This window comes from Meriones unguiculatus, chromosome X, assembly GCF_030254825.1.
Source record: "Meriones unguiculatus strain TT.TT164.6M chromosome X, Bangor_MerUng_6.1, whole genome shotgun sequence".
Classification (NCBI taxonomy): Eukaryota; Metazoa; Chordata; class Mammalia; order Rodentia; family Muridae; genus Meriones; species Meriones unguiculatus.
The window spans coordinates 9563708-9583093 of record NC_083369.1 but is presented as its reverse complement, the minus strand read 5'-3'; the positions used below and the strand labels follow the sequence as shown (position 1 = coordinate 9583093).

General features: G+C 34.6%; 1 protein-coding gene across 3 annotated transcripts in view; it reads right to left on the bottom strand.

The window, feature by feature from the left end:
- The window catches only part of Rps6ka6 (ribosomal protein S6 kinase A6), a 173116-nt gene that overhangs the window by 45208 nt on the left and 108522 nt on the right, over positions 1-19386 (bottom strand). For all 3 annotated transcript variants that reach the window (XM_060374329.1, XM_060374330.1, XM_060374331.1), the window contains 4 exons: positions 17773-17832; positions 8807-8911; positions 1779-1860; positions 785-865 (listed from right to left, as the gene is read on the bottom strand). In XM_060374329.1, the coding sequence (XP_060230312.1) occupies positions 785-865; positions 1779-1860; positions 8807-8911; positions 17773-17832 (328 nt within the window). The remainder of the gene's footprint in view (positions 1-784; positions 866-1778; positions 1861-8806; positions 8912-17772; positions 17833-19386) is intronic.

The window sequence follows — 19386 nt, the reverse complement described above, 5'->3', positions numbered from 1 at the left end:
TCACAAATGCCTGACTCCAAGAATCCTTCCCCATTATTTCTGCTGCTTCTTACTGATATCTTCTCTTCTATAAGTCTTATAGAACAGTTCTACCTTACTACTATACCACATAACCCTCTTGATTAGAACCAGAAAATAGAAAATATTGTCCTTGTAAATGAACATCTGAATGTTTTACACAACATATATTATAGAAGCCTACGATCACTGGAGGTGTTGCTTCATCTCATCTAGAAACACTACTGGTCAAACGAGTTGAAGACATTTTCATTTTTTGTTTGTGAACTTCATATATGCATATAATGTGTTTTGAACAAATTTACCCCATTTCCTTCCCTTCAATTTCTCCCACAGCCTCTCATCACTACTGCCTCCAAAGTTCATATACTCATTTTTTGAATTGCAAATCCACATAGAGTTACCAGTATATGCATGAGTGTAGGGCCCCATCTACTGAAGCATGGGTAGCTTCTTAGAGGCATTGCTGAAGAAAACTGACTCAACCAATGCCCATTAGTTACCAATAGTTCATAAGCTAAGGGCAAGACTTCATGACCCCTCCCTGAGACTTGATGGGATTTTGGAAGACATTATCATGTTACCTTAACTAAGTTAAGAAACTTAAGATAATGAAATTCAACTAACAGCTAGATGTTGATACACATTTCAGGTATATTTTATATTGTTGAATATATTAAATAACTTTTAAGTATTTATTTCTTGTTATAGTACTATCTGAAAAAAGTTGCAGTTCTCTAATTCCATAAATAAAAGGGTTGCATACCATAATGTAGTTTGACGATAAATGGATGATTTACTTCCACCAGAATATCCCTCTCCATCTTGGTGCGAACACGGTCTCGAACTAAAATTCACATAGACTCAAAGGTTATACTCATTCATAATTTCAGTAAAGACCTGTCATTTACCAATCAAAATATAAATATATAAATAATTTTGAAGGTATCTAATAAAATTAAGTCTGTATATTCCTAGCTAATAATAACCACTTTCAGAAAACAACAAATTTAGTCTAGATCTAGCAATAAGCTAATATGGCAAATTTGGCTTATAAGTACTTCTTTAAGTTTTCATGTGAAGTAAAACTGAACTTAACAGTATCCCTTGTGATATCTGTCCTCTTCTTTCTCCACCTAACCACCTTTTCTTCTCTCTATCTCTATTACTCACTGGGTTTTATGAAGTCCATGCTAGTCTTTACTATGGTATACAAGGCAGGACAATCTTGAACTCCACCTCTCTCTCTCTCTTTTATTCCTATTGGCTTTTATTAAAAGATTTTTTAAAATTTATTACAGTTTATTCACTTTGCATGTCAGCTGTAGCTCCCTCCCTCATCCACTCCCAATGCTGCCCTCTGCAGGGTTATAGTATGTAATGACTTAACAGAGTCAGTATTAATTGCATAAATCTAAAGGACTGTGCATATAAATGTATGGAATAGTTGTGCTTTCTAAATGTTCAACACCCAGACAAACAGGAAAAAAAATGTTGAAAGGCCGAAGATTTTTTGAAAACTGCTTAACTTCAGATTGAACTGAATGATATATGCCATATTTCTTAATATTAAACTTTTATTCAGGTACACATTCAGGAAATTAAGCTATATAACAATAGAGGACCCAGAAGTAGTAACTGGTAACTAGAAATACATAACTGTTAAGTATAATTAACAATGCTAAAAAGCAACTCTAACTATTCCCCTTATCAGCAATACACAGCATAATTCTATTCTAATAAACTCTCTACTTTCATACCTTTCAAAGAAGCTTTTTTTAACACCTTCATTGCATAGAGCTGTCCAGCATCAGGACCAGTCTTCTTCCTAACAAGAAAAACCTAACAGAGGAAATATTTTTAAGTGAATTTCACAGTTCAAGCCACTTCATCACTTTAAATATATTTTCTTATTTATGCCTGTAAATTTCATACAATATATTCTGATTATATCCTCAATTTGTCCTACACCCATCATATCCCTCCTAATGTCAAATTCTCTTTAATCCAATTAGTGTTTCTGGTATGTGTTTGAATTTAGGACCAACTATAACAGCATGAGCAAATTATTAAGGAAAACTGACCCTCTCAACTCCATCCCTGTGGAATTTTGACTGGCTTGATCCCGTAACCATAGTTTTGTAACTCATTTTTTTTTGTAATAATAGTGATCCACAATGCGACAGTTGTACATATGAACTCACAGAAATTATGACAGAATGCAAAAGACCTATATAAGCTCAAGCCATTTAAAATCCTAGCATGAAAAATGAGAAGTTAACATGAAGTTTTACCACTAATTAAGGAGCCTTTCAGCCTTTGATTACTAGGAGCTAGATAATCACTTTTCTTTAATTGTGTGATTCTCTAGTAGACAGACTACATTCTAGGGCAGGCCGCGGTCTCAAGACTAATTGAACCCAGAAGCAGAAAGACATGCATGGTACATACTAACTTAAAAGTGGCTATTAGCCATATAATATAGGATAAACTAAAATCTACAGACCTAAACTGGCTAAACAACAAGAAGGACCCTAGAGAGCATGCTTAATTTTTATTCAGAAGGGAAAACAGGATAGAAACAGGAAGAAGTAGAAGAGAGGGAACAGGACAGGAGCCACTGGAGGGGGGGGGAGGTTCTGAAAGACTGTCCAGCAAGGTATCAAAGCAGAGACTCATAGCCAAACTTTGGACAGAGTGCAGGGAGTCTTATCGAAGAAAGAAGAGATAGAAGGACTAGGAGGGGACAGGAGCTCCACAAGGAGAACAAAAAGCCAAACAAGCAGCACTCAGGGTTACAGCAGAGACTGAGGCATCAACCAAAGACCCCCTGCACAGATGTAGCCCATGCGCAGCTCAGTCTCCATGTGGGCTCCCTAGTAAGGGGAGCAGGGTCACTCTGACATGGACCCTGTTGCTCATTCTTTGATCACTTCCTCCTGGTGGGGTAGCCTTACCAGGCCACAGAAGAAGAGGATCCAGACTGTCTGGATGAGACCTGATAGGCTAGGGTCAGATAGTAGGGACTTCCCCTATCAGTGGACTAGGGGACAGGGATAGCAGGGGAAGAAGGAGGGAAGGTGGGACTGGGAGGAAATGAAGGAGGGGGCTACAGCCAGGATACAAAGTGAATAATTTGTAAACAACAACAACAACAATAATAACGAGTAACTACACAACACAAATTGAATTCCATGAGTTAAGAAAAAAAAAGGCAAGAAAAACTCAGATGTTCAGTAGGTAGAAAATTGAGAGTGGAGGAGTTGGGAGAGGGAAGTGATTATGAACTAAATGAATTGTATAAAATTCTTAAAGAATATAGATAATACAAAATAGTGATCCAAGAAAAATGACTAGTTGACATCATAATTAAAAATTTTACACTGTACTCTGCTTTGAAAAGCCTTGCTTTTTGAGCTTCAACTAAAATATTTTATTGCACTTTTTTAATGGTTGAAATGTAATAAAAATATCTGATTGTATTTCATCAAGGACATTTTTCAACTAAGTGTGAGGCAGTAAAGAACCCAATGACAAATGTGCTGTTTAGAGTTTCTACCTTTATTGTGCCAGAATTCAGCAGTTCTAAAATTATTGGGATCATTATGAAACACCTTTGACCTAAGGACTCCTTGAAATGGTTTGGTAATGCTGAGAGAAAAACAGTCCACTCCTCTGAGAACTACCATTATAGAACACAGTCATCAATGATATTAGAAAAAAAGAAAGTATAAAGGAAGAGGCAATTAAGGAAAGATAAAAGAACCCATGCTGCAAGATAGAAAATGTTGTACAAAGTAGTCATTTTTCACAGTTTTTCAAGTATTCTCTATTATTTCTAAATGTCACCTAATAGATAGCATCATTCATAATCTGAAAAACTGACTGCTAATTACATGATACGGTGTTTTTAGCAAGAAAAAAAATCTCACAATCAACTACAAATAATGGGATAGATTCAAGCTACTGTACATATCATGATGTTTTTAATTACATTAAACTATGGGAAACAGTCCAGAGAGGAAATGAGTGAGTTACCTCAAAGTATTTTTCTCTCAATCACATGGACTTTTTATATTGTCCATGAAGATGTACTCAATAAACTTAATAAATGAATTAGAAGTCCATATATCCTTAAATATTAATTGCAAAGAAAAAAAAACAACTGTATTTGTTGATATTTCAGAACACAACCATGTATTTTTAAATCTATCATTTGATAATAGATAAATTATATAACAATAAAAAGTTAAATGTCTTCAAAATTTATTTTAAGTCCTATTTTTAAAGGCTTGCCACATAAGGAAGATATTATTTAATAATCCATGAATATCCACTTTATAAGTGATTTGTCTTATGTTACACAATCTAGTCTGACAATGCCAGATCTTTATGTTTTATTTTTGTTTTAAAATAATGTAATATTGAGGTATATATTTCACTCCATTCATTAGTGGTCATTAATATTATTATATTTTGTATGATCACTATATAATTTTCCATACATTTTTCAGGGGAATACTGCTCTTTCTATAATTTTAGTCAAAATATAAGCATGTTTCATTATAACATAGTCATATACACATAGCATGATGTCTTATTCATGTCCATTCCGAATTTTCCCAGTCCTATTGCCTGTTGCTACACTTGAGTCTACACACAAGCAGTTCTCCTAAATTGTTTCATGTCACATATCTTTTATTCCTAACTCTTTTTCAATATTCCCCACTCTCTTTAGACTTCTTCCTTCCCCTTTACCCTCTTATTCCACTCTGTATATATGCACATGAACACACATATTCTGCATATGAGAGAAAACATAAGGACATTTGGTATTGGACTATTTTTTAGTTAAGTTGGCAATTACTATTTCTAGCTCATTCTTGATTTATGTGTATGTGTATTTGTGTTGTTTGTGTCATCTTGGTTTAATTCTGGTAAGTCATATGTAAATCAATTTATCTATTTCTCCTGGACTTTTTAATTTCTGAGAGTACAAATTTTTAAAGGACTACCTAATGACATTGTGAATTTCTAGTAGTTAGTTATCCCCCTTTCATTTCTACTTTTATCAATTTGGACCTCCTCTATCTTTCTGTCAGTTAATCTGGCTAAGGATTTTCCATTTTGATTATCTTTTCAATAAATCAATTTTGCTTTATATGAGTTTTTATTTGAATTGTTCTTTTAATCTTCATTTCATTAAACCTTATTTTATTAATGTGAAGTTTTATATAACTTTGGCATTAGTAGGATTTTGTTCCCATTAAATAGACTAAAACATTTAATGTCATAAAACTTTGCATGATCTAAAACTACTATTGCTTAACAGGGGAACCTTTGCTGAAAAACTTAAGTGAGACTTAGAGCTCAAAGTTTCTTGGAATTGGGCCTTCACTTACCTGATTCACAGCCTTGGCTAAATTCCTGAATATGTTCAGCATATAACAAGTCACACCCACATAATACCTACATAAATGATGCAATACTGACAAGCAAGTATGTTCACATCCTAAGAAGCAAAACAAAAGCTACCTTCTTTTTTTTCCATGTTGATTTATTTTATTTTATTAATTACACTTTATTCACTTTGTATCCCCCCATAAGCTCCTCCCTCCTCCCCTCCCGGTCCCACCCTCCCTCCCCCTGCTTCACACATGCCCCTCCCCAAGTCCACTGATGGGGAAGGACCCCTCTCCTTCCTTTTGATCTTAGTCTATATCAGATCTCATCAGGAGTGGCTGCAATGTCATCTTCTGTGGCTTCATAAGGCTGCTCTCCCCTTAGGGGGAGGTGATCAAAGAGCAGGCAGCTACCTTTTTATTATCTTTGGTTGATGAGCTACAGAAACCTCACTATTCTGTATCTTAGTACTATGAATTTAAAGGGGCTTCAATAATGTATTTCTTAAACCAAAATTCCTATACATAGTGTTCCCTGAATTTAAGGACTAAACTGACATGTTAGAATCTTGTTATATTTAACACGAAGATGTAATAGAAAAAAATCATTTTGTTATACATTATTTTTGTTATGAAGATCAATGATAAAAGTTTATCTGGTCCGTTTAATAGGTTTCTATCTTAAAGATATTTAATACTAATGTATTTGAATACGTCATTTTCTGGTTGCCAATCTCATTTCTAGCCTACTTATAAAAGACTTTCAGGCCCTATGTTATACATTTGTAAATAACAATGTGTATTCCAAACTTTTGCAACCCTCCCTGATCTAGTATTTCTGTTTCCATCTACATTGCCACCTGCTTCTATTTTTTTATCCCCCCCTTTGATTTTTAGATTTATTTAAGAATAAGTTTTATTGTGTACCCAAGTATTGCTAAAACCACTCTGTAGCCCCCAGGATGGCCTCAACCTCAGAAGCATTCTTCTTCAGCAGCCTGAGTGCTAGGGTTATAGGCAAATAACCCCATGTCCAACAATACTTTTTGATTTTAATTTTTACTATTACTTTTCTGGAATTCTTAACTATATATAAGACAAAGCAAGAAATAAAGGCACAGATGAAGATATATGTACAACAAAACTCTTAATAACTTGAAATGTTTCTGTGGTATTATTTTGGTCGACTATTTAAGTATTAATTTGAGATATAAAAACTTCATCTCTGTTCTTCTAAATTAATATATTCTCTTAGAAATATTAAAAAGAAAACTGTATAGAATATATATCTAATTTACAAGTTACTTTGATAATACCTCATCTACAAATGCCAGCAACCTATTAATAGACACTGTTAATTTTTGTTTCCACTGTACTTATGTCTTATCCCTGTCTGACTTTGTTCTCTGCTGCTATGACAGACACCATGACAAAACAAACAACTTGAGGGTTAAAGGATTTATTTGGGCTTACACATTACAGTCCATCATGAAGAGAAGCCAGGGCAGAAGCTCATGGCAAGAACTAAAGCACAGACCACATAGGAATGCTGCTCACTGGCATGCTTCCTCTGGCTTGCTCAGCCACCTTCTTTATACAGACCAGACTCACCTAACGAGGTACAGTACCACCCACAGTGTGTTGCTCCTTCCTATACCAACCATCAATTAAGATAACACCTAACATCTGCTTTGATATCCTGCTGAGTTGAGTCAGTCAAGGGCCTCTGTGGTAGGCTCCTGTACTGTTCCATGTCTTCTGCTACTTCAGATGTCTATCCTGTTTGCCCTTCTGAATGAGGATTAAGGATCTTCTCTTACTGCTTAGACTCTACCCAGCAGAGTATCAAAGCAGATGCTGAGACTCAGCCAAACTTTGGGCAGAATGCAAGGAATCTTATGGAAGAAGGAGAGTTAAAAAGACCTGGGGGAGACAGGAGCTCCAAAAGAAGACCAACAGAGAAAAAATATTTGGGACCTGCAGAGACCAGTACTCCAACCAAGGACCATGCATGGAGAGGACCTAGACCCCCTGCTCAGAGCAAGCCCACAGGCAGCTCAGTCTCCAAGTGGGTTCCCTAGTAAGCAGAGCAGAGACTATCTCTGACATGAATTTTATGGCTGGGTCTTTGATCAGCTCCCCCTGAGGGGGTTTGCAGCCTTGCCAGGCCACAGAGGAAAAATGCAGGCAGTCCTGATGAGACTTGATAAGCTAGGGTCAGATAGAAGGGGAGGAGGATCTCCCCTATCAGTGGACTAGGGGAGGGGCATAGGGGGAGAAGAGGGAGGGTAGGTGGGACTGGGAGAAGATGAAGGGGCTTCAGCCAAGATACAAACTGAACAAATTGTAATAAATTTTTAAAAATAAAATAAAAATGAAAAAAGATAATACCTAACAAACATGGCCATGGACCAAACTGATGGATGCAGTCCTTCAACTGAAGTTCACTCTTTCCAGGTGTGTCAAGTTGACACCTTATGTCATTCATTTACAAACCATAAGCCATTTCAGTTTGACTTTTGTGTCCTCAAAATATTTATGATATATGCTATACCATATAGGTAGCAGACTACATTCAAATAATTAATGTCTAGTTTATATTCACCAATATATTTAATTAAACTATTGTTCACCCACTGAGTACTCAGTAAATATCTTTTAATCGTAATCACTGCCCAATTGCCCCATGTTTCCTCTTTGTAACTAAATCTAAGCTACTGTGCTATTTTGTCTCTCCCATCTTTCTCTCCCACAAATAGTGATTACTGCTGTCTTCCTAAGAGCTATTACTTACTGTATGCTTTCAATAATTTTCATGTCTTAGATGGTAGGTATACAAGCTTCAGAAATCCATATTCATATACTCCCTTTCCAAAAAAAACATTATCAAATACTTCAAATAAATTAATAAGTATATGAATTAATTTTTCTCAAAGATGCTTCAAAGCAAGACTCTCACATCATTTCCAAATCACTTCTGCTAGTTCTACTTTGCTGTAAGAGATGATGGGTTAGCTCATGAATCCATACATGAACTATGGCATAAATTCTAAAATTCTCATACAGAGCTAAGAAACAGAGACAAAAATCACCAGGAAAAATCACAAAAAGGACATAAAATATCTTTACAAATATCAAGTATGTGATTTAGACAAAAACAAAGAACATGCCATGTATTTTATGTAGAGTAATATAAGCTCTGGGTATTAGAAAACCTTCATTTCTACAGAGGATTATAAAGAAATCTGAGTAAAACCAGACATGAAACATATAAAACTAAAAAGTCACCTTTTGTTTATCCTGAGAACCACATAAATGATGTCTACACACGTACACACATTACTGTTAAATATCAAGAAGAAAAACAAATGTAGAAAAAGTATTACCTTTCCAAAGGATCCCTGACCAAGAACCTTAAGCAAGTCAAACTGTGCAGGATCTGCTTTCTCATATCCTTCTTTAACATGATTTGTAATAGGGATTTCTTTAACCTGTTTAAAGAAATAGTGTTTACAAACAATACTGTTTTTTAAGAAAGTCTAAATAATATATGTGCAATTTCAACATCTTGTGATTAGTTCCATTTCAAAACAACAAAACAAAATTAAAAAAAAATCACATCATGAGCCATGTAATAATAAACCCTATCAATCCAGCATTTTGCTTTATGGACTATAGATATTCCTATCTCCTGATATAACACTGAGATACAATTTTATTTCTTATGGCATTTTTTTTATTCCTTTGAGTCAGAGTCTTGCTATGTATACCTAGTTAGATTGGAACTGGCTACGTAGATCAGATAGGCCTCCAATTTTTGCCAGTTCTCTTCTGTACACCGAGACTATATTCATGTGTCATAAACCCCAGCTGTTCCTACATAATTTCAGTTTATGAAACCGTGTATAATAAATTCATACAACAGCTATATAGCTAAGTGATAATGATACAATACCATTAAGAATAAGACTGATTTTTTAATTTTTATCTGTGTTTTGGATAAGAGGACTGTATTTATACAATTCCCTCATCCTCTCTTCAACTCCAGCTATGCACCCCCTTCCCTTCTCCCTTTTAGATTCAGCTTCTGTTTAGTTATATTACACATATATACACATCAATATATGAAGAAACCTGCTGAGTACAGCTAGTGTTGCTCATATGCATGTGTTTTTAGGGATGGCGACTTAACACTGGATAATCAATTAGGGAACTCATGTGAGAGGGAGACTCATTCTCCTTTCTCAGCAGTCATTAACTGCCTATATCCCTTCATCCAGGGGTTGGGCCTTGTGAGATCTCTCTCATCCGAAATGGTATATCAACTAGTGTTACCATTGTTTAGGTTTTGTTTAGGCGGCAACCTTATTGTTGAGATTTCATGGGTGTAGCTTCCCAGCCCTATATAGAAAACACTATCTTGCACCAAACATCCAGGTCCCCTGTCTCTTAAAGATCTTATAAACCACTTTTCAATGATGTTTCCTGAGCCTTGAGTGTAGTGGTTGTATTGTAAATGTACCAATTGGGGTTGGACACATCACAGTCAGTTGAAGAGCTAAGATGCTTAAGCTCCTCACTGAAGTGTAGTTTAAGAGACAAAGATAGAGAAACTAATGATAAAGCTTTGCCAATTGAGACAGCAAAACAAAACTCTCAAGCCACTTCAAATAGTATTTTATTATACTCTTGAGTATTTTAATATCCAAGTAGTCAGATCAGTGAAAAGCAAACTCACAAAAATATAACTTAAGAACTCAAAATGTTCCTAGGCCACGAACCATTATTAATTTGAATATAAATGATATGCAAGTTTCCTACCAACTATGTTAGAAAGAAAGAAACCCTCTGAGAGGGTAATTCTGAGAGTCCTCAGGTGTTAAGAGTTGTACTCAAGTGAGCTGTAATTCTAGTCCTACCGAAAGCCCAGTAACTGAATTTTTATTTTTTTTAAATCCACATGAAGTCCTTATCACAAAATAGCAAAGTTGAGAGGACAGTCTCTGATCCAACATTTTCAACTATCTAGAAAACAAAATCGATACACTCATAGCTTCAGTTTTATAGTGTCTAATGTCAAATGTTCTTTATCTAAAGTGCCTTTTAATTCTCTGATTAATCAATGGTGGCTGTATTAAAGTGGACCAGAGAATGGTCCCAACAAGCAAGGCTTCTTGACAGCAAAAGTAACATCAATGACAGAAAGTCAGACATTATTTTCACGAGAAGTATATCAGTAAGGAAATTCTACTTTTAGGTATTTTTGAGATTTCTCTACAAATCAATTAGAAATGATTAATAATTCTGAAAGTATATCAATGGATGTCTCATACATTAAAATGAACAGATCCTTTTATGTAGTAAATGACTTAAAGCATGCTTTAAAAAACAAAATTAACTTATGAAAGTTTCTCAATTTTTTTAAATAAAATCAGGAATACTGAAATGCAAATATGCTTATTTTATGACTGAGATACATATAAATAACTAGTGATATATATAAGTAAAAATGGGGCTTGAACCTAAGGTGTCATGCATACGAGACAAGCCCTCTACTAACTGAGATACAGCCACAGCCCTCAAACTGATGTATTTTAATTCTACCAAAGGATAATATGTGCATATATCTGTTATACATGTATTCAGAAAAGATACATTTTATACTGATTTGTGCCATTATTAATGGAATGTAGTACCAAATCATCAAATTCTTAGCAGTTTTTTCCAGTAGAAAGAGAGGGTCAGAGGGTTTTCTTTTAGCTCTGCCATGCAATGATCTAAGCCGAACTGGTTAATCCACTCTATTTGAATTCTCTGAGGCCCCCTCTACATTAGAATCTATACTGAACATAGTATATTATTTTTATGTATAGGAAGTTACTTCTTATACATAACATGCTTACAATTAACACTGTAAGTAAGCATGTATTACAATAACTTCAATTTTGGGTTTGTTTGATTTGTTTTATTCTTAAGGTGGGGTTTCATGTATCCCAGGATATCTTCAAACTTGCTGTGTAGCTCAAGCTGTCCTTAAATTCCTGACTCTCCTGCTTCTGTCTCCAAGTTCTAGGATTACAAGTATTCACTATCATGCCCAGTATATTCAGTGTTGGAGAATCTAACTCTAGGAACTTGAGCATATGAGACAAGTATTCTACCAACTGAGCTACATCCTCATCACGACTTTAGGTTTTGTGAGTGTTCATAAACCTAAGCAAATATTCCATTTGAGAATGGTGGACAAATGTTATATCCCCCTTTTATTAAAATCCCCAACAGTGATATTTTTAAAAGCCCATGCAATCAAACGCACGCACGCGCGCACACACACACACACACACACACACACACACATGCACGCACACACACACGCGCACACACACACACAGAGTGAGGGCAGGCAATGTGAAACCATCTACAAATTCAGGAGAAAGGCTTTAGAAAAATCAGTCTTGCCAACACCTTGATGTCAGATTTAATAGAGTCCAAAACTGTGAGAAAAATCAATTTTTACTGCTTAGGATACTAAGTTTGTGGTCCTTTGTTAGTGCATTCCTAGAAAACATATGAGTTCATCAGTGAAAATGAAATTGTTATTGTAAAGTAAAAAAATAATAACTTCCAAACAGAGGTCACTACACTTTTCACATTAAATGACAAATCTATGACATAAGTAACTACAGTGTTAGGTGTTTTTTCTAAATCTCTAAAGTATATTTAATGATAAGAAAAAAATTTAAAGGCTAAACCATGCATCCATACATTCTATATTCTGATAAATTTTGTTTTAAATATAGCAAACCAAGATTGCTCTGACACCTAAAAAAAAAAAAAAAAGCATTGATAAGCATGAAACAATTAGTTAAGTACACTACTGCTTCATTCATTTGACAACAAATCATTTATGGGGAAGAAATCAGCTGTTAGGATAAAAAAGAGATAGTGACAATCTAGTAGTAATCTGCTACATGTCAAATACAGCAGTTTCACAAGATTCTAGGACTAGTCTATGTAACAAAAGGCTAAACAACAAAAAAAGGATATTTAAAGCCTAAGTATATTGAGGTTTATGTAATAATGCAACATTGTTCAAGCATTTGTTTTATTTCAAGGCAGAAAGGTTATTTTGGTTAAAAAAATTAAAATTTAAAGAAACCATTTTGCTGAAATATATGTGGAAAATATGTAGAGAAAACTATATGGTACTGTAAGCCATGCCGAATGTCAACATTTTTTTAGCAAAGGCTAACAGTAATAATAATGCAAATAACAAAGTTCCACTAGCTTGAATTAAACACATCAAAATAATGAATACAATGGAAAATACTGTAAAATACTACTATTGCAAAATTTTCTACTGATGACTGGAAACTAAAGGATAGCAGTAAACTAACTCTTACTTAGGCTGGTTTATGCTAATTATATCTATAATTAATAGATTATAGATTCTTATCTTGGTTCCCTTATCTATAAAATAGAAATAAAACCTCTATCCATTTCAGATCTAAGTCACACAGGGATCTGTAAAAAAAGATAAAATGTCTAAAAAATGAACTTACTGGACTTAAATGTATCATCTTTGAATACTTTATTATGAAGCATAAACTCCATTTAATAGCAATTGTCCAAGAGTATTGAGTAGTGACTGTTCATTAAAGAGTTTTGCACATTTTTAGTACATAGCTTTGAATATTTCTAAAGAGGGAAGTTGAATAAGAAGAAAACTGAATACCAGTACTGCAAGAGAACAATATACTGAAGTTGAAGCACAGCAAGGCTTAATATCCATCAAAATAGGCCTGTAATCTCATCTACACAGTAGGCTAAACCAAGATGACCACAAAGCCAGTCTGAGCTATAAAGTATAAGGCCAACCCTAGTAATTTAGTGAGCTCCTATCTGATAATAAAAAGTACAAGTTGAGCTGGGTCTACAGTTATATGGTAGAACACTAACACATACCCAGAAGGAATGAGGCCCTAGATTCAATCTTCTATGTCCGGCAAAAGGAATAGATATAAAAACAGGCAAGCAAAATCTACTACAAATGAAGCACACATTACAAGCTTGAAATATGAAATACGCTGTATCAAATGTTTTATGTACATTTAAGTAAAACATGCTTTAAAAAGACTTTTTGAAGGATTTTGTATGATATTTCAAGCATAGTTTGGAAATTTTGAAATTTAGAGCTAAAATACAGAGAAATTAATTGGTTGTTTTGAGTATATCTTTGGTTAAATATGACACATTTCTGATTAATAAAAAATAAACTTGGAAACTAAATATGTGACCTTGCAGGAGTCAAATTAACAATGTAACTAACTCTTAAGTAAACCACGGCAGAGTGCAAGGAATCTTATTGAAGAAGGGTGGATAGAAGGATCCACTGTTCAGATGTAACCAATGGGCAGCTCAGTCTCCAAGTGTGTAAGAGGAGCAGGGGCAGCCTCTGGCATGAATTCAGTTGCCTCCTCTTTGATGACCTCCCCCTGGTAAGGTGGCCTAACTAGACTACAGAGAAAGAATCCAGACAGTCCTGAGATGAGACTTGATAGGCTAGGGTCAGATAGTAGGGGAGAAGGACCTACCCTATCAGTGGACTAGGGAGGAGAGATAGGAGAGAAAGAGGGAGAGAAGGAGGGATCTGGAGGAGACAAGAAAGGGGATACAACTGGGATACAAAGTGAATAAATTGTAATCATCATGCCTAGGGCATTGTTAGCATTAAGAAATATTTTATGAAGCTTTAAAAAGTAAACATAAGCTACATAAATCAGACTGGGGAGATGGCTCATTAACAGTACTTGTTTTAGCAGAGGACCTGGGTTCAACTTCTAGCTTCTACATGGTGGCAAACAGCCATCTGTAACTCTAGCTCCAAGGAGCTGACACGCTCTTCTGGCTTCCATGGACACATATATATTTCACACACATACAAGCAGGCAAAACAATCATGCCATAAAATAAATATAAAATATCATATTTTTAAAAAAATAAACACAAATGAATCACAAACTACAAAATACATGTAGCTATGCTTAATTTCACAGCATGTATGAAGTTTATTCATGTCAGTCATTTACAAATGGAGAAAAATGCTGATCTGTTTTTACCAACTTTGATGTCAGAAGCAGAAGATGGGGTGGTAAAATTATGTACCAGATATCCTTTATATACATACACTAGAAACTTAGAGTCTCAGGAGCATTTTATTACATTTTTCTTGTTTAAACTGAACAAAAGACATAAAGTGAATTATAAAAGTCTAAGGTAATAATGAAGTAGAGTAAATTAGATATCTAAATGACTCAAACACAAAACAGGTTTAGGTCACATAAGCAATAACAGCTATTTCAATATTGTGAGTTTCTGCATACCTGCATTCATGCATGCATGTGAGTGTGTGTGATGCTGGGAATGAAACACAATGATAGTATATATTTTACCAATGAGTTATATTTTCAGCCCCTTGGGTTCATATTTAAAGAACAACCTTTAAGGACCTAAAAGATGTCTACTGAACTTTTCACCGAAACACAAAAGAGTGTAACATCTCAGCACTTCATGGAACCTTCTCCAATATTGATCATACAGTCAAACACAAAGCAACCTCAACAGATACAAAAAGATTGAAATAATCCCTTGTATCATATCAGACAATCATGGTCTAAACCTAGACCTCAACAATAGAAATAACAAAAAGCTTACACACACGGAAACTCAACAACTCTCTACTCAATGATAGCTGTGTCAGAGAGGAAATAAAGAAAGAAATTAAAGACTTCCTAAAGCTCAATGAAAATGAAGGTACAACTTACCCAAATTTATGGGACACACTGAAAGCAGTGCTAAGAGAAAAGTTTATAGCACTAAGTGCCTTCACAAACAAAACCAAGACATATCATACAAGCAACTTAATGGCACACCTAAAAGAACTTCTCAGGTCTGAAATCAATAAATTAGAAACAAAGAGAACAATTCAAAGAATCAATGAAACCAAGAGCTGGTTCTTTGAAAAAGTCAACAAGATAGATAAACCCTTAGCCAGAGGGACAATATTTAAATCAACAAAATCAGAAATGAAAAGGGGGACATAACAGACACTGAGGAAATCCAAAGAATCAAAAGCCTATATCGAACAAAATTTGAAAATGTAGCCCATTGACTCAGTCTCCAAGTGAGTTCCCTAGTAAGGAGAGTAGGGGTTGTCTCTGACATGAACTCAGTGGCAGGCTCTCTGATCACCTCCCCCTTAGGGTTGCAGCCTTGCCAGGCCACATAGAAAGACAATACAGCCACTCCTGATGATACCTGATAGGTTAAGGTCAGATAGAAGAGGAGGACCTCCCCTATCAGAAGACTAGGAGAAAGGTATAGGGGGAGAAAACGGAGGAGGGTGGGATTGGGAGGAGATGAGGGAAGAGTCCACAGCTGGAATACAAAGTGAAAAAATTATAATAAATAAGAAGAAGAAGAAAAAAAGTAAAAAAATAAAAGTACAATCTTTAAATAATAAAAAAAATTGATCAGCAGCCTCTACAACCTCACAGTATTTTTAAAAAGTTGACAAAAAGTCAACAACAAAAAATAAGCTGAAATATGCAATCATGGCTCTACATTAAAAACAATCTAAACAGTGATAAAATTTATATGGTATCCTTATTATCTATGTAGTGTTATTGATACAAGCTGAGTGCTTTATCAATCAAACACTGAAGAACAGGGCCTTCAGTTTGGTCCACAAAGTAAAGCAAATCTCTATACTCAACAATCTCTACTGGGAATGACAATATGCAAATGACTTTTGCATCTAGCATTATATATGTGAAATGTCTTCCCACTTAAAAGTATATTTTTATATTGAAATTAGAAAGCCAAATATCAACAGGACAGTGTTGGTACACTCCTTTGATCCTAGCACTCAGGAGCCAGAGTCTAGTGAATCTTTGAGTTTTCAGGTCAACCTGGTTTACAGAGTGAGTTTCAGGAATGACAGGGCTACACAGAGAAACACTGTCTTGAAAAACAAACAAAAAACCAAAAACAACAACAAAAATACAAATATCTGATACCCTATCGGTTTATGTCAAACAAACAAAAAACCAAAACAATAACAAAAAAGGCAAATATCTGATACCCTATCGGCTTATGTCCTCAATTTATGTTAAATACTTATATACATGCACCTATGTACATATAAACATATACCATTCTTCTCCAATGCCTTTTGTAGCTACTTACAAGCCTTATCCTTATGAAAATAGCAAAATAAATACCACTATGCCCTTTAAGGTTCATATTATCTTTAAATTTTGAGATGTTCTTGATAGAAGTTTAAATTGTATTATCCTAAAAATTAAAATGTTACTGAAATGTTACTGATATTAACTATAATGCAAATGCCAAAGTGACATCATAGCTCTTACCTTGCCAATACCAACTCAAAAGGATGCTTCAAAATCACTGTCTACTGACTTAGTAACAAAGAACATTTCAAAGAAGAGTTTTAAACTCAATGGATTTCCTGAATTTATCTACAACAATGCAGTCACCAAACAGGAGACAGATTTTACTATTTGCTGGGTCTTACCCACTTGCTAAAAGCCACAAGCTCTCTAAACCTCAATAAACAAATTTATGTAATAAAGAAAAAATAACAATATATTTGAAGTTCCTTCTAAATGAAAAATAAGGCTATGAACAGACCTATAAAGCTGGTTACTATGAAATAACAATAAGGGAAATGCTTACCTTAGTCTGACCTTCAACAAAATCTTCAGATTTTTCACAAAACTAGATTGTGTAAATTAAGTCTTTTACATAGGCCTTAAATACAATGACCTTAAATAGTTAAACAATCTTAAAATTAGTCATAGACTTCTGAAATACCTTAAATTCAATTCTTTCTGATAGCTAGAAAATAGAAAATAGGCTTTATGATTAAGGCCTGTAGTCCTAGTACTTGAGAGGCTGAAACAGAACTGTTACATGTTTAAGGTGAGCCTAGACTACAGAGTGAGATTCTGTCTCATAAATTAAAAAAAAAAAATCACAACTAGGAATGGAGCTCTGTGATAGAGTAATTAAAACTTAAGATATGAAGTGTGATGCCTGTAATCTCAGAAATCAGAAAGTAGAGGTTAAATAGGGTATCAGAAATTCAAGGACTCCCAGCTACACTGAATTTGAGGTCAGCTGGGACCACATGAAACCATCTCAAAAAAAATATTTATCACCAATTTACTTAAATACATTTCTATAACTGATAAAAGCTATTCTCCTTTGCAATTATTCTCTTTCTTTACATGCTACAAACGAAGTTTACTAAATGAACATGAGTGCTTACCAGGCAAGAATCTTGTTCTCCCTCTTCCATTGGCTCATCAACCATTTTAAGATCATTTACCTGAAAAAAATTGTTCAAAATGTAAGTTCAACAGTATTAAAACAAGAATAATGACTAGAAAAATACAATCCTAGGCATTTTCCTTCACAACCTAAGAAGTTATTGAAAAACAAAAGGTCAAAGGATACAAAGAAAGTTAGGAAAGAAAAAATTTAATATAGTTTATTATTGTCCTCAAAGCCTTAGTTTTTCAGAGCTTTATGTTTCATTACATATTTATTAAGGTTGTGTCATAATTGATGACCTTACACATACTAATAAATCTCACAGATACCCACCTTAGATATATTTAAAGAACGTTAGAACAGAAACAATTTCATATGACTGTACAATGGTAAATCTCATATGGTTCAATTTTAAATTCATAAGATATCATACAGAACGAAGCTTAAACTACAGGAGATTTAAGCAGCTATAGAAATGTTTTTACATGCAAAGCTTAGTGAATAATTATATGTATTCAAGCTCTAATTCAAAAACAATAAATATAGAGGAACTTTGACCACAAACTATGACCCATGGGACAAATCAGGTTAGCTGCTTGTTCCTGAATAAATGTTACTGAAACACAGTCACACTCATTTGTTACCATATTGTCTATGATGGCTTTCACGTTACAACTGCAAAGTTAAGTAGTTGTGACAGAGACACTAGGACTACACGGTATTGAATATTTATTGCTTGGCCTTTTTACAGAGAAACTCTGTCATTCAGTGTTCTGAGGAATCTGCAGATTAAATAATAGCCAGCTGATCTAAGGTAAAAAGGAATTTTACCAATGCTCATTTATAAGAGACCACAGAAAAGAAAACCTAGATGGATAGACAGAGGGAAGGATGGATTAAATAAAGCTACTAGTGATACCCAAAATAGAATAAGCTCACTAAGCCTACCTTCCCCCTGATTATCAACTAAAAATCCTATTTAGAATACTAAAGAAACCATCCTGGGGCTCTTGCAAGTAACAATAACAATAAGAAGAGATATCAAAATTTGAGACAACTCAGAAGAGCTCTCAGTTTATTTTCTCCCTGTGTCTCTTGACTTTCGCCAACGGGGAGGCTGAGTGGAAAGTCAGAATCATGAAACCCCTCCACTGTAGGCCTAAACAAAACTTCCCAAGAAAGATACACTTCTAAGGTCATTAACATAATAAGGAGAACACTAATTTTCTAAAATTATCACCACTTTTCCTTTTTGAATATTCAACCATGCTATGGCATGAACCAATTAAGAGAACAATTTCTCTCTCATCAGAGGAAGCAGGAAAATAGTTTCCTATGCTAAGAAAGGTATAGGGGCAATCCCTTTTTATTTACAGTCTTCTTCACAAAAGAGTAATTTTAACAGTACAAAGCTCTAGGAACTAAGGCTTTGAAAGAAAATCTTATTTCTGATCAGAGAAACCGTGCTAAAGCCCCTGAAAAATGGCTAATTTGTAAGAAATTACACAGGTCAGGGTAAGAAGGTAACTCTTGATTCTATGTTTGAGCTAATCCAAGTACTAGTTTAAAACACCAATCTGTATGTGTAGGGACTACAACTTCAAAATAC